The sequence below is a fragment of the Empidonax traillii genome, unplaced genomic scaffold (genome assembly GCF_003031625.1).
Source record: "Empidonax traillii isolate 1590-97213 ecotype Southwest subspecies unplaced genomic scaffold, ASM303162v1 scaffold99:size1466351, whole genome shotgun sequence".
Taxonomy (NCBI): Eukaryota; Metazoa; Chordata; class Aves; order Passeriformes; family Tyrannidae; genus Empidonax; species Empidonax traillii.
In genome coordinates this window covers 805,698-819,959 of record NW_020955292.1, presented here as the reverse complement: position 1 = coordinate 819,959, position 14,262 = coordinate 805,698, and the positions used below count along the sequence as shown (strand labels likewise).

Below are 14,262 nucleotides of genomic sequence, written 5' to 3'. Positions count from 1 at the left end.
AGTCCAAAGTATATTGTGATCATGGAATTTAGCTTTTACAAAGTGTCACAGCACCCACCCTGCTTGACTTCTGGAGTGGATAGTGTTCAACAAAAGGATAATTACAACCAAATATTCATTCTAAGTGCTCTGATTTCTGTTTCAATATTCTATTTCTCTGTGGCCAAAACAGCACATTGCCCATGCACTGCTGCTCCTTGGACCTGCCTGTATCCTTTAGCACAGCTGCCTGATCGCCCATGGACAGCTGTAGCGAGCAGAAGAGGATTCGAGTTACAGGAGCAGCTCCCAGAATCACAGCCCGAGGAGCGGTGGCTGAAATTCCGGGTCATGTTAAACCTCCGCTCTCCCGCCGGGACCGCCCTGCCCGAGCCCTTCCAAGCCCCGCCACCCCCGCCCGGCTCTAACCGCCCTGGGCCTCGGCAGCTGCTGTGCCCGGGATCACCTCCGGTGCCCGGTAATGGCGGCGAGCCGCCTGCAGCAGTGGCCCGAGGCAGATGGAGCCGGTCCCGCGGGCACCACGGGACTCGTAGTCCTCGGGAGTGCGGGACCCGGGGCACCGCAGCCCCGCACACTGAGCCCAGAACCCGCCCCTCCCCGGCCCCAGTCACCCACCACCATGACGGCAGCACAAATGAGCCAGAAACAGCGACCTGGCTGGACTAGATCTTGTCTTTTATTCTCCAAAGCACTTCTCCAGAGACAGCAGGAAAAGAAACAGTTCAGGCTTTGGGGCAGCACATCCAGCAAAACAAGAGGGGGAAAATATCTTAAAAAAGTAAAATAAGAGAGGCTTGGAACATAAAGAACTAAACACTGTCAGTACTTGCATAGCACTAGCAGTAACGGGGAAATACAGTAGATGGCTATAGAACTCTCAAAAGAAAAACAGCTCCAACAGCTCTACTAGCAAAGGAGGAGCCTTCTGAAAAAAATAAATACAAGGAAGACTTTTTGGTACTTTTCCTTTTTATATCCACGATGTAACATCATCTGCTATAACAATCCCTGCCATTGCCCTTGAAAATCAAGGCCTGTGTCCTCAGGAAGGCTGCAGTAACTAGTCAGAGTCCTGTAACTGGAAGCAAGTTTCAGTAACAGTCCGTGGTTCTAACCAGACTTGAAAAGAAGAATAGCAACTTGGCCGAGGTAGAAGTAGATGAAGTGCTTGGTTTCATGAGTCACGTAGCTACCGAAGTTCCTTCCCACGATGCAGTGCCAAGTGGGATTGTATTTCTTGTCAAACTCCTGCAAAAAGGATCACTACAAATTAAGAACAATTCTAACAGGTATTCACTTTGTGAGCATGGCAATCGAGGGAGAGCAGTTGCTCTAAAGTACTGAGATTATCTTATTTGCATCTCATTGTTCACCTGCTGCTTAGTCAAAGACATAAAAATCCCACAGAATTTCTCATCTGAGCAGTAGTAAGTTTAAAACATTACTTTTGTTCAGGGAAATTAGTCTTTCTTCCCCCATAATTCTGAATTCCCCTCATGATCTGAATCTACAACCCTCAAGTAAAATCTTCACTGCTAATTTTGTACCCACAGAGACAAAGCCATAATTTAGACTTCATTGTGCTAAAGGGAAAATTCTCTGCCACATGCTCTGTAACAGCAGTATGATCAACAAGTCTAAGAAGTTGTGCTTTACACACATTTCAAACAAATCCTGTATGAATTCCCAGTAACTGCTACAAGAAGTATCTGAAAAGTACTCAACTCTTTTCTACTCTCATAGATAGTTCCTGCACCTAGAGAAAAAATGCCTTTCTGTATTGTGGTCATAGCAAATGAGTATTCGGCTAGTGGAAGTTAATCACTCTCCTTAGTTGAAGTGCTCCTCCACCCCAGGTATCCTGTATTTTCAAGGTGTCTCCACCCCTGGGGCACTGGAGCAGAGCCTCAGGCTTTAAGTTCAGTAAGGCACAGCAGCAGAACAGCTGAGCTGGGTACCTTCACAGAAGGACACCAAACACAGAAGTCCCCGGGCAATTACACTCTCCCAACCTCAGTTTCCCACCCTTCACTCAATAGTTTGGACCAATAACAATATTAGGGTCTGGGTTCTTTTCACTGTCTCTGGGCAGCCTGTTTTCTATCTCTAAAGTTGAGTTTTCTGCTGACGGTTATAACTTCCTTATCTTCCAGCCCGACTCAGCTCTTGAGGCCCTCTTCCAGCGTTTGGTAAAAGTTCAACATATCTGTGTGAAAATTCACAGCTTGCAGACTAAGACTTGAGCAAATTTAGCTTCTAATACCAAGCAGTTCACTCCAGACAGTGTCAGTCCAAGAAGCCTTAACATTTCAACAATTTTTCCACTCAGATCACTTTAACTTCTACTGACGCACTTTGATTTCTCCGTTCCCTGGAGCTGACGAAGCAGGAAATATAATCTGAACTAGATCTTTCTCCTGTATTGTTAATCCTACATAAAGGATGACACAGATGTTGCAAACAACAGATAATCCACGCCCCCAAGATTTTTTTTTGTGGTTTTCTTTTTTCCTTATATCACTAAAAAAAAGAGGTGTGATTACAGTAGATTTGCAGAAAACTACTTTTCCCTGCAATTTTTGACCCAGCTGGCAAGAACTACAAACAGATCCTTAAGATTAAGTTCAATACAACTGAAACTAAGGAAAACTGGCTTGCTCTCAGGAAAACCGCAGGAGAGTTCAATAGAGCCCCTGTGTTTTGTACTAGCTCATCAGTCACAGGGACAGTCAGCTGCCACTCTGCTCACGTGGACAATAGGACAGCGACAGAAAAGGCCTAAGCAGAAAACACTGCAAGAGAAAAGCACAACCTGGAAAAGTCCATGTAAAGGGTGGGGAGAAGGAACATATGGACATCAATCTACAGAAAAAGTCCAACTTGATTATCTAGTGTGTCTAGGACTTGTTTCTCTAGAGCGACTTGCCTAACAGCATTCTCCCTGATTGATTTCTCATGTGCATAGAGATTTCATGAGCACATAATATGCAAACGCTTACCTTCTTTATGTGAGCAGCGATGTCCTTCTCGATGTTGTATTTCTCCAAGGCCTGAGTAGCACATTCCACAGCATCTTGCTGCATCTCCTCTGACATGTCCGCATTTTTGATCACTGCCTTCCGATCGCTCATGATTGCCTGCTCTGGGCGAACGAGATGAGAATTCAAAATTGCAGGAGCACCTGCCGGAGTCCCCTGTACCGTCACTCCCAGCGAGCTCCCGGGGCCGGGCAGCGCTTTGCCGGCTGTATCGGGCACGGGCACAGCCCCGGGTACAGCCCGAGCAGCGGCGGCTGAAACGCCGCGTCCCGCTCAGCACCCGCTCTCCAGCCGGACCCACACAAGCCCCGCCGCCCTCCAGCCCTTCCCCAGCCCAGCGCGGCCGCTCCATCGCCCGGCCCCGACGGCCTTTCCCAGCCGAGGGAGGCGACCCAAGCCCGGCCCCGCCGCCAAGGAAGGGTCCCTCCGGCAGAGCCGGAGATGCGGGAAAAGTGGGGCTGGGTGAGAGCCCAAGCACGGGGGAGCCACCGGGGTGCTCCGCCACCAGGGTGCCCAGCCCAGAGACCTCCCAGACTCGGTGCCCGAGCCGGAGCCGGTCCCTCCCGGGAGCGGTCCCTCCCCAGCGCTCCCGCCGCTCGGCTCACCGTGGGGCGTGCGCCGCGGGGCTGTGTGGGGCGGGGCGGGAGCGGGCCCGGCGCGATGAGCAGCGACACACGCTCGGCTCCGCCGCCGCCGCTGTTTAACCGACCCGCGCGCGCCGCCCGCGCCTCACAGCGCCCCGGCCCCGCCCCCTCCGACCGGGCCGCCAGCCATTGGTCACCGCCGCCAGCATCCCGAGCGCTCATTGGCCGCAGTACGGCAGTTTCACAGGGTTTTGCCGCAGCAATTTCTTTCAGCCCGGCATGCCTTGCGGCCGCGCCCGGTTGCCATGGTGACGAGCGGTCGCGACGCTGCGCGGAGGGCCCGGCTTTGGGTGAGGCCTGGCTTTAGGGCAGGCCCGGCCTCGGGGCCGCCCCGGAGCCCCGCCGGGACAGCACAGCCCAGGGCAGGACAGGGCTGGTGGCCCTCAGGTCGTGCGCAGCCCTTCCCCATCGCCTTGTTTCTTTCTTCGCGGCCGAGCTGCCTGAAGGAAGGAGGGGAAGGAATAATCCCGAGCAGCGGTACAGGTTGGGGGCCGACCGGCTGGAGAGCGGCGCTGCAGAGATGGATCTGGGGGTCCTGGTGGACAGCAGGCTGTCCCTGAGCCAGCAGTGTGCCCTGGGGGCCGAGAAGCCCAACGCAATCCTGCGATGCATTGGGAAGAGCATTGCCAATAGGTCAGGGAGGGGATCCTGCCCCTCTGCTCAGCCCTGGGGAGGCACATCTGGAGTTCTGTGTCCAATTCTGGGCTCCTCAGGCAAGAGAGACATGGAGCTCCTGGAGATATCTCCCTCAGTGTAGATATTCCAGGGCCGTCTGGGCACAGTCCTGTGCCATGTGCTGTGGGATCACCCTGCTTGAGCAGGGAAGTGGAAGCAGATGACCCACTGTGGTTCCTTCCAGCCTGACCCATTCTGTGGTTCTGTGAACGTGGCAGGACAGCAGCAGCTGTGACTGCAGCGTGAGAGGGGCTATCCCAGCCATGGCTCTGGTAAGCAAAGATCACCTCTCCAAATAGCTGAGAAAAACACCCAGCAAAACCAACCCCGAAAAAGAGACATGATGCTTTGCAGGGCATCCTGCCACAAAGAGGGTAGAGTTAAAAAATATGATATGACAATGATATAAAATCACGGTGGGGTCTGATGACAGAGCCAGAAGTCCCAACGTGGCAGGGAGGTCCTGGCAAGGGAGCCCAGCTCATGCCCAGGGAATGCAGTCTCTGGGCTGGTTTTAATAGCGTGATGTCATCTCTCCTGAGAATGGGTTAGGTAACTTTTTTGTATCTACAAAGTTGGCAGAATTCCTGGATGATTCAGATAAAGTGATAAGCAAGGCAGGTTTTGAAAAAAGAAAAAAAAAAAAAGACAGAAAAGATCCCTAATGTGTCCTAATGCTCCTGACAGGAATCGAGGCACCTTTCACTCCTCCTTGCAGGTTATCAGAACCCACAAACCCTCCCTCCTGCTCCCCACGAGGCTTCACTTTAACCTAGGAAACTGAAAAATAAAAAATCTAAAGAAAAAAAATAAAAAAGTTAAACTATTTGCAAAATTACTCAATTAAGCCATGAGGGCTGTGATGGGTTTAGGGTTCACAGAATGTTGTTGGAATGGACCTTAAAGACCACCTAGTCCCACCTCCCCCTAGACCAGGTTGCTCAGGGCCTGGCTTTGAACACTGCCAGGGGTGGGGCAGCCACAGCTTCTCTGGGCAACCTGTTCCACTGTTTCCCCACCCTCACAGTAAAGAATTACTAACATCTAACCTAAATTCCCCCTCTTTCAGTTTGTATCCATTCCCCCTTGTCCTCCCACTCCAGTTCCTGACCATGTCTCTCTCCGGCTTCCCTGGAGGCCCCTCCTTCCATACTGGAAAGGTGCTCCGAGTACTCCAGCCACCTTCCCTCCTCCAGCCCCAACTTTTCTCAGTTTTTATTTGCGTGGGTTTGTTTTTTTTTTTAATCCCCATCAGACTTGCCCTCCCAGCGAACCACCCTCTGGCCCGCGGGGGGTTCCGTGCCGAGGTCCAGCGGCGGTGGGAAGCGCCCGGATGGCGGAGTGCCGGCCCGCCGGTCCCGCCCCGGCGGCGGAAGATGGCGGCGGTGCGGCTGTGCCGGGGCCGGGCGCTCCTCTCCCGTGTCCGCGGGGCCCCGCGGGCGCTCCGCGGTCTGGCCGCGGGGCCGGAGATGCACTTCGGCTTCCAGAGCGTCACGGAGGAGGAGAGGAGGGAGAAGAGTGAGGGCGGCGGCGGCAGAGGGCGGGCTGGGCCCGCGGCGGAGCGGTGATGGGTTACGGGGTGCTGGGGTGTGCCGGAGGTTCCGCCGTTACCAGGGGGCTCCGTGAAGAGGATCCCTGGGAATGTCCCTGTGAATAATAACACCTGCTCCGTGCTTCCCTCGGCTCGGGGAGGCTGCGTCTCCAAAGAGACCTCTGTCAGGCAACGGGCACAGCAGGGTTCGATTTTTTCTTGTTATGTTTTTTTACCTCCACGAGGCAATAAAAGACACGGTTTACTCCGACACGAGCGTTGTGAAGTAAATTGTGTCCCATCTCATTTTCTTGTCCTTTTTTTTTTTTTTTTTTTTTGCAGTTTACCAGGTATTTGAAAACGTGGCCAAGAAGTACGATGTGATGAATGACTCCATGACTTTAGGAATTCATCGGGTGTGGAAGGATTTCCTGGTACATAAAATGAACCCTTGCCCGGGAACACTTCTTCTTGATGTTGCTGGAGGAACAGGTAAATAATTTTGGTGAGTTCCACATAACTGCTACATGTGTTTGTACCTGTTTGAGTGCTCAGAATTAAGTTGCCCAGTTTTTTTTTTTCTTCCCTCCCTCAGTTCCCTGTCTTTAAAACCAGTGAGACATCTACTTGACTTACCCACAGAAGGGTTAAGAGTTAACTTCTCTGTGTTTTGTAATATCTTACTCCAGGAGTCTGACAGTGTTATAGTACTGCCATGATATGTTGTGGAAAACTGTTTAAATTTGTAAAAAGTCACTAACTCTTTGCTTCGAATATATTCCCTATATATATTTTTATATATACATACACACAGTCTCTGTGTATATACAGTATGTGAGGGGAGTGTTTTTATTAATATAAAATAATTATTTTTTATTATTAAAATAAATATTAACTCAATTTGATGTTCAAAGCCTTATCTTTCAATTTCGTGGAGTCAGAAAACATTCCAAAATGAGAACCTTTCTTTTTAAACCAACTGCAGGTGACATTGCCTTTCGATTCATTAATTATGTTCGTTCTGCACGAGAGCGGCAGCTCCAGAGGAAGCTCAAGCAACATCAGAATTTGTCATGGCAGGAAATTTTTCAGAATTACCAGGAAGACAAATTTAACTCTCTAGGGGATTCCCAGGTGGTGGTCTGTGACATTAACAGAGAAATGTTAAAAGTTGGGAAGCAGAAAGCTCAGCACCTTGGCTACTCTGAAGGTAAGTCGTGCCTTGTACCGTGTCAGCAGCGTCCCTGATAGCAAGAATTTGATGCATCAGGTAATCACCACTTCAGGATTACAGATACCCTAAACAGCCATGGTATATATTGCTGTGCTTGTGCATTTGCCACTGCTGAGTCGCTTTTCCAGTGAGTATGTGTGTAGTGTGTTTTTCAGGTGTGCAGTGATTCTCTTGAATAGTACTTGACCTTTCAGAACAAATATGAAAGTGTCCATGAGGTCTGATATCCAGCTGTCCTTCAAAATTAAATAACCAAAACTACTGTTAACATCTGTGCTAACAAATCTGGTATTACTGAGCCACAGAAGAGCTCAGCTCTACAGTGATTAAAGATCTTATACTGTGTATTTTAAGAACCAAGGTAGCAAATTAAAAAAAGCAAGAACTAAAGGATATTGTGAACCTATAAAACTTTCCAGAGTAAGAGCATATGCAAGTAATGCCTGTAAGGGAGAGGCAGAGCTTGCTCATTGTACATTTTGTTACAGGAGTGGTGCCCCAGCTCCTCTTGTTGGACACCAGGAGCTCCTTTTATGTATCCTACAAACTCCTGGCCTGTGATTTTACTGCAGTGTATTCTGAGGGACTTAACCTTGCTGCTCATTTCTTAGGTGTTTTTTCAAACTGTCCAGGTTTTAATAACACTAATAATTGCTGCTTTAATAATGTTGCATGCTTCTTTTCATACAATACCTACTACAACTATGAATATATATGTTTTGTAGAACTGAAATTTTAATGTCTCCTGGCAACAATCATTGTTTTCTGTTGTGTTTTGCCTTCCCCAGTGTTGCTTTCTAGCATAGTGCCCTTTTGAAACTGTTGCAGAAGACTTCTGGGTTTTCTTCTATTGCTTTTTTTTTTGTTTTGCATGTGAGCTTCCAAAACTAGTGACTTTAAGAGCTATTAGTTCTAAATTAAGGAGTCTTATTTTTGGTACCAATAACCTGGACATCCATGCTCCACAGATAAACATGGTTAGACACGATAGACAGGATTCCTTAGGGGCTGGAAATGAACACAACTGCAACAGGATCACATCGTGAGGGTGCTGGTGGAGGGAGTTCGGCTTTTCATGTTCCTCAGTCTTTGGAAGTTTTCTAGCAAAATGCATTGACAGTTTTGGCCATTGTTGCGTGGCAAGACATTAATATTTGCTGGTAGTTACTTTTAAAGCAGAGATTGTCTTTTTGCAACTTTGCTACAGAGAAATGGCAGCCAGCAATGCTTTCCACTATGACGCAAGTTTGTGAGTTTTTTTTGGCATGCTAAGGCACTGTGAGCACAACATGGATGTATATGCAGAACAATGTTTTGGCTCACCTGCAAAATAACTACTCTGTTTTGAAAGGTTTCTGAGTATAGGCCAGGGTGTCTTTCCTCAAACAAAAATGCAAAATGAAAACATTTGTCTTAAATATCACCTCTAAAAGAATCAATTTTTTCTAGGATAGGTAAGTTCCGTTCTTTCTGGAGCAGTCTTGAGTTCAATTCTGTAACCTGTCTTTTACTACAGGCTTGTCCTGGGTACTTGGGAATGCTGAAGAGTTGCCCTTTGATGATGATAAGTTTGATGTTTACACAATTGCCTTTGGAATCCGAAACGTAACTCGTATTGATTTGGTAAGTTGCTATAGTGTATTCTCATGTGGGGTCCTTACCATTCATCTGAGGGGGTTTTTATTCAGCAGAGGAAGAAAAGGAGGAACTCCTTTGTATAAAGGAAGATCATAGTCTACTCCTGAAACATTTAAAAGAAGTGGCATGTGGTGTGCAACTTGTTTGAATGGGGAATGCAATTAAATGCCCCACCTTTGCCATAAAAAGATAGATTTATACCAGTTGCACCCAATCCTTCCAGCTTGACAAGCCACACGATCTCTTCCTAAGGCAAAAGGGATGGATGCTGCAGTCATTCCCCACCTCCTCCTGACCTCTGGCATGGCTGGATCTACACATGCACAGTGCAGTCCATCTGCATGTCTCAAATCTTCTGAATCACCTGATCTACATCCCACCCGCCGTGAGGCCAACAAGTCCTGTTCTCTGTTTCCCCGCCTGAGCCAGCAGAGCTTCCAGAGCAGAGCGGGAAACAGCTGCCCCCACTGCTGTCAACTAACCTGTTCTGCTCAGTGTCTTTACACTGGCTGGCGATAGAGCTTCCTATGCAGAACAAGTATGATTTTAATTAGGATAAGTAATGCCCTTTGTTGTGAACAATATCTGTCCTTTGAGAAGGACAAGCTGTCGTGGGGGTGGAGATAGGTTAGATCATCTGTCTAGGTGGACTAGCTGTGTGTGTTCTGGAGGAGTGTGTTACAACCTTGGCGAGGCTCCTTCTGTGGAAGATGTAACCACCTTGAACCATATGCCTTGGAAGTTAATGTGGATGGCTTTTCCTGGTGCTTTGTGTGCACCTTTCCAAAGCACAGGCTCTTTGCCTTCATGGATGCAGGAGTCTGGTGGCAGAGCTCCCTGGAGACCCGATACAAAACACATCCAAGCTGCCAATTCTTTTGCAGAGCTCCTGTCCTGTATGTGTACTGTTTGTGTCCCCCCTCCTTAGGAACAGGACAGTTGAAGCCAAGCAACCTGCAGAGCTTCTGGGCTACAACTCTGCTGTGCTCCTGCATGAAGGAACTCACAGTTGTAAAGAAAATTTTGTTTTGATTCTTCTTAGGTATTTTGTTTTGTATATAGGGTGGAATTTTCCAAGTAGCCAGAGGTTTTCTTCTTCCTTCTCCTTCCTTCCTGTTCCTACACATTGCTTGTCCAAAACCCGGTATCATTCCTTCTTTGATCTTTTGGGTGTGCCTCAGTAAAATCTTTTGATTTAAAAAAACATCTATCACGCCCTTTTTTCTTTTTCAGTTTCTTGTAGGTGAGTCACCTTCTCCCTTTTGGGTTTGGTCTCTAATTACAAGAGCTCTGCCAACAAACATTCATCAACTGGGAGTAGGGAAAAAGAAAAATTGGCAACCCAACATCAAGTTTTGACACAAAGCCTTGTATAAATCTGTTTATGTACCATTGAGACTGTTTGTGCTTTGTGTTTGTTGTATGTTTGGGTTTTTTTACTTGTCTTGGGGTGCTTCTCCACATTAAATATTGCAGACTGCCAGTCAGGGTACTCTTTACTTCCCTCAGTTCATCAGAGTTGCACGATAATATCACATGCCATGATAACAGGCAGAAACAAACTTATCACATCTGCTTTGTCTCAGGCTCTTCAAGAGGCCTATCGTGTGCTGAAACCAGGAGGAAGATTTCTCTGCCTTGAATTTAGTCATGTCAGCAACCCTCTTCTTTCCAGGTAAGAACACGGTGGCACTTCATGCCACATCACAAGGCTCTCTTTCTTGTACTCAGCCACAATGAGAGATGGAGACACTTTGAGGCCACTTCTTTGTGCACTTTTAAAATCAGATACAGACGGCATAGCATAGTGGTACAGAGACCAGCTCGTGTTGGAGAGGGTTGGTTTTTAACCTTGTTTGTATTCATTTGCATTTGTTGTCTGTCTGTGCAGGCTCTATGATCTCTACAGTTTCCAGGTTATCCCTGTTCTGGGTGAGGTCATTGCTGGTGACTGGAAGTCGTACCAGTATCTGGTGGAGAGCATCCGGCAGTTCCCCCCTCAGGTGAGACAGGATTTCCCTGAACTCACACATAAAACACGATCCCAGCACAGCCTCCAGCCACTGGCTCACAGGCCTTCGAGTTGTTAAAATGATGGCACTTCTTTTTCAGGAGGAGCTGAAGGCAATGATAGAAGATGCAGGTTTTTTCAAAGTGGATTATGAGAATTTAAACTTTGGCATTGTGGCCATTCACTCGGGTTTCAAACTGTGAGTCTACTATGTAGCAAAACACAGGAGGTGTAATTTTCACAAGGAATGTGAAAGCTGTGGAATTTTAACAGTATGAGGATTGAAGAGGAGCGTTGAGAACTTGAGCAGCAGATACTTGCTCAGCAGCCAGACCCTGAACACCAACTACCTTTTTTCCTTCAGGAAACCTGCGGAAGGAGCGAGTCCTGTGGCATTTCTTACACTTGCATTTCCCTTCAAGTGCAATGTAAAGGACACGGCCAGAACTGAGCAGTGCTAACCAGTAAAGCAACATCAGTTGCTACTGCGTGTTGGACACAGAAATAGGCTGACTAGTCTTCCAAGAAGATGCCTTTTATTTTTTACTAAGCTTCAAGGAGGATATACCCATGAGAACTTGGATTTATGAAGTAACTATGGATTTTTATGAAGCTGTTATTATCTCTTTTATGTGGAGTTTAAGGATGTTTTCCCATGACTCCTTTACTTCTTTCAAAGGCAAATGAAAGGCTTGGGAAATAAAAGGGCTCTGCATCAACTCTTTTCCACTTAAATCAATCTTTTGTAAGAAGGTTGCCTAAGAAATTATGGATTGGGGGGCTGTGGGGTGGGAATAGGGGTGGGGATGTCCATCCTTCATTCACACTGCAATAAAGAGGGTAATGCCAGAGGACAGAGGGTACAGAAAACTCTTAAAGGATAAACTAGTTCCAACAGTTTTATTAGCAAAGAAGCAGTCTTTTGAAAGAAAATAAATACAAGGAAGACATTTTTGCTTTTTTATATAGCCACAATGAAAATACCAGCTGCTACAGCAAAATCCCTGACCATTAACAATACAACAAAAGACCTGGAGATCAAGGCCTGTTTCCCCAGGAAGGCTGAAGGTGGGAGTCACTGTGCAGATCCTGTACCCAGGTGCAAGTGTTAGTAACAGTCCGTGATTCTAACCAGACTTGAAAAGAAGAATAGCAACTTGGCCGAGGTAGAAGTAGATGAAGTGCTTGGTCTCGTGAGTCACATAGCTGCCAAAGTTCCTTCCCACGATGCAGTGCCACGTGGGATTGTATTTCTTGTCAAATTCCTACAGAAGAGAGAACTAGAAACTCAGCATTTTCATGGTAATTATACTAATATTGTCTAACAGGTTTTCTCGTGTTTTTTTTTTTTTTCAATGATAGTCGTTTGTTAACAAGTATCGCTTTTGGAAGGAGGCAATTAAGGAGCAGCATATGCTCCTAAGCGCAAGGATCATCTGTCACTTTATAACTCATCTGCTGCTTAGTCATACCAAAAAAAAAAAGTGCTTCCAAGCAGAGCAGGAATAAGCTTAAAGCATACATTTGGGGAAGTAACTTTGCCCCCGAAGTCACGCCATGATCTCAAACCATAACTTCTAAGAGCTCACTGCTCAGATGAAACCACTATTTTGACTTTCATCAGCTGTTTACAATAAGGATGCTGAAAGGACACTTGCTGGGAAATTCTCTGCCACATCCCTGATATCTGGTCATGAGACCATATTCTTCTGACACTGTCATCAAGAGCCTGCTACAACTTACAAATACACTCCTGTGTACGGGTGTACTGTGAGTAATCCCGTGCAGTCAGTGGTTATATAGTGCAGTACCTAACAGCCATCAGCTGAAGAGGTTTTTCTGAGAACACGGAAGAGGTTGCTGTTCTGCTCAAACAAACCCTTCAACTACTTGCAGCTCAGTCAGGCTCCCAGTAGGAGTCAAGAGAAAAAAATGTGACAAACTGTAAGCTATGAACCATCTGTTCAGCGCTCGCATGAACAGCTTGTCTTACATATGGGGGGAAAGGGCAAAAAACAAAACCACTTATTACGTGGTCGGCAAACCACCCCTCCTCAAACAGGCTCCAGATAGAGCCCGTGTTTTGTACCAGCTCATCAGTCACAGGGACAGTCAGCTGCCACTCTGCTCACCTGGACAATGGCACAGTGGCAGAAAAGGCATAAGGTACTACCAGAGAAATGCAGAAGGACCTAAAAAGGTCCACATAAAGGGTGGGGAAAGGAACATAAAGAGAGAAAGTCCAACTTGATTATCTAGTGTGTCTGGAGCTTGTTTCTCTAGAGCGACTTGCCCAGCAGCTTTCTCCCTGATTGATTTTTCATGAGCACATTACAAGGCAACATTTACCTTCTTTATGTGAGCAGCGATGTCCTTCTCGATGTTGTATTTCTCCAAGGCCTGAGTAGCACATTCCACCGAGTCCTGTTGCATTTCCTCTGACATGTCCGCATTTTTGATCACTGCCTTCCGATCGCTCATGATTGCCTGCTTTGGGAGAAGAGAAGGAGAATTCAAAGTTGCAGGAGCACCTGCCAGAGTCCCCTGTACCGTCACTCCCAGCGAGCTCCCGGGGCCGGGCAGCGCTTTGCCGGCTGTGCCGGGCACGGGCACAGCCCCGGGCACAGCCCGAGCAGCGGCGGCTGAAACGCCGCGTCCCGCTCAGCACCCGCTCTCCAGCCGGACCCACACAAACCCCAGCCCCGCTCCAGCCCTTCCCCAGCCCAGCGCGGCCGCTCCATCGCCCGGTCCCGACGGCCTTTCCCCGCCGAGGGAGGCGACCCAAGCCCGGCTCGGAGGGCTCGGAGCCCCGCGCGGCTGCAAGGGAAGGATCCCTCCGGCAGAGCGGGGGATGCGCGGAAAGCGGAGCCGGCGAATGGGGCAGAGCCCGGGCCCGGGGGAGCCGCCGGTGCACGGGGGTGGCCGAGCGTCCCCGGGAGCGCAGCCCGTCACTCACCGCTGGGCGATGCGGGGCGGGCGCGGAACAGGTACCGCTGCGCTCTGGGCCGTGCGCGCCTCAGAGCGCCCTGGCCCCGCCCCCTCCGTGCCCATTGGCCAGCCGTTGGTCACCGCCGCCGGCCCCCGAGCGCCCATTGGCCGTAGCGCGGCGCCCGGCAGGGCTTTACCCCGGCGTTGTCTTGCGGCCCGGGATGCCCCGCGCCGCGTCCGTTGCCATGGCGACCGCGGGGTGATGGGGGGGGTGGGAATGTCCCCTCACGGCCCGCACCCGCTGCATGGGCGCCTGGCTTGGGCTCTGAACGGAACGGCTCCGGTCCTGCCTCCCGTGCTACTCCTCTGCTGCGCCAGGGCACGTTGAGGTTGGACGGTTTCTTCACAGAAAGGGTGATTAAACACTGGAGCGGGCTGCACAGGGTGGTGGTGGAGTCGCCGTCCCTGGAGATGTTCAAGGAAAGACTGGACGCGGCTCTGAGCGCCCTGGTCTAGCTGACACCGTGGTGTTGGGTCACAGGTTGGACTCGATGATCTCAGAG

At 48.9% G+C, this 14,262-nt stretch overlaps 3 protein-coding genes across 4 annotated transcripts; 1 reads left to right on the top strand and 2 right to left on the bottom strand.

The window, feature by feature from the left end:
• Positions 1-654: 654 nt before the first annotated feature.
• On the bottom strand, positions 655-3,748 carry LOC114056619 (dynein light chain 1, cytoplasmic-like). Of its 2 annotated transcripts, none has more exons than XM_027881950.1 (3): positions 3,644-3,748; positions 3,000-3,137; positions 655-1,248 (listed from the first exon to the last, which is right to left on the bottom strand). In XM_027881950.1, exons 2-3 carry the CDS (start codon positions 3,129-3,131, stop codon positions 1,111-1,113), a joined length of 270 nt encoding a protein of 89 aa, XP_027737751.1. In that variant the 5' UTR covers positions 3,132-3,137; positions 3,644-3,748; the 3' UTR covers positions 655-1,110. The 2 variants fall into 2 exon arrangements, with proteins under 2 accessions (XP_027737751.1, XP_027737752.1); XM_027881951.1 differs by having other exon boundaries at positions 3,000-3,140; positions 3,644-3,745.
• Positions 3,749-5,728: 1,980 nt separating this feature from the next.
• Positions 5,729-11,493, top strand: COQ5 (coenzyme Q5, methyltransferase). Its single transcript, XM_027881949.1, has 7 exons — positions 5,729-5,875; positions 6,231-6,380; positions 6,874-7,098; positions 8,639-8,745; positions 10,347-10,435; positions 10,652-10,763; positions 10,873-11,493. The coding sequence occupies exons 1-7, from the start codon at positions 5,734-5,736 to the stop codon at positions 10,972-10,974; spliced, it is 927 nt and encodes a 308-aa protein (XP_027737750.1). The 5' UTR covers positions 5,729-5,733; the 3' UTR covers positions 10,975-11,493.
• Positions 11,494-11,652: 159 nt separating this feature from the next.
• DYNLL1 (dynein light chain LC8-type 1) lies at positions 11,653-13,339 on the bottom strand. The gene is made up of 2 exons (XM_027881953.1): positions 13,121-13,339; positions 11,653-12,036 (listed from the first exon to the last, which is right to left on the bottom strand). The coding sequence occupies exons 1-2, from the start codon at positions 13,250-13,252 to the stop codon at positions 11,899-11,901; spliced, it is 270 nt and encodes an 89-aa protein (XP_027737754.1). The 5' UTR covers positions 13,253-13,339; the 3' UTR covers positions 11,653-11,898.
• Positions 13,340-14,262: the final 923 nt, after the last annotated feature.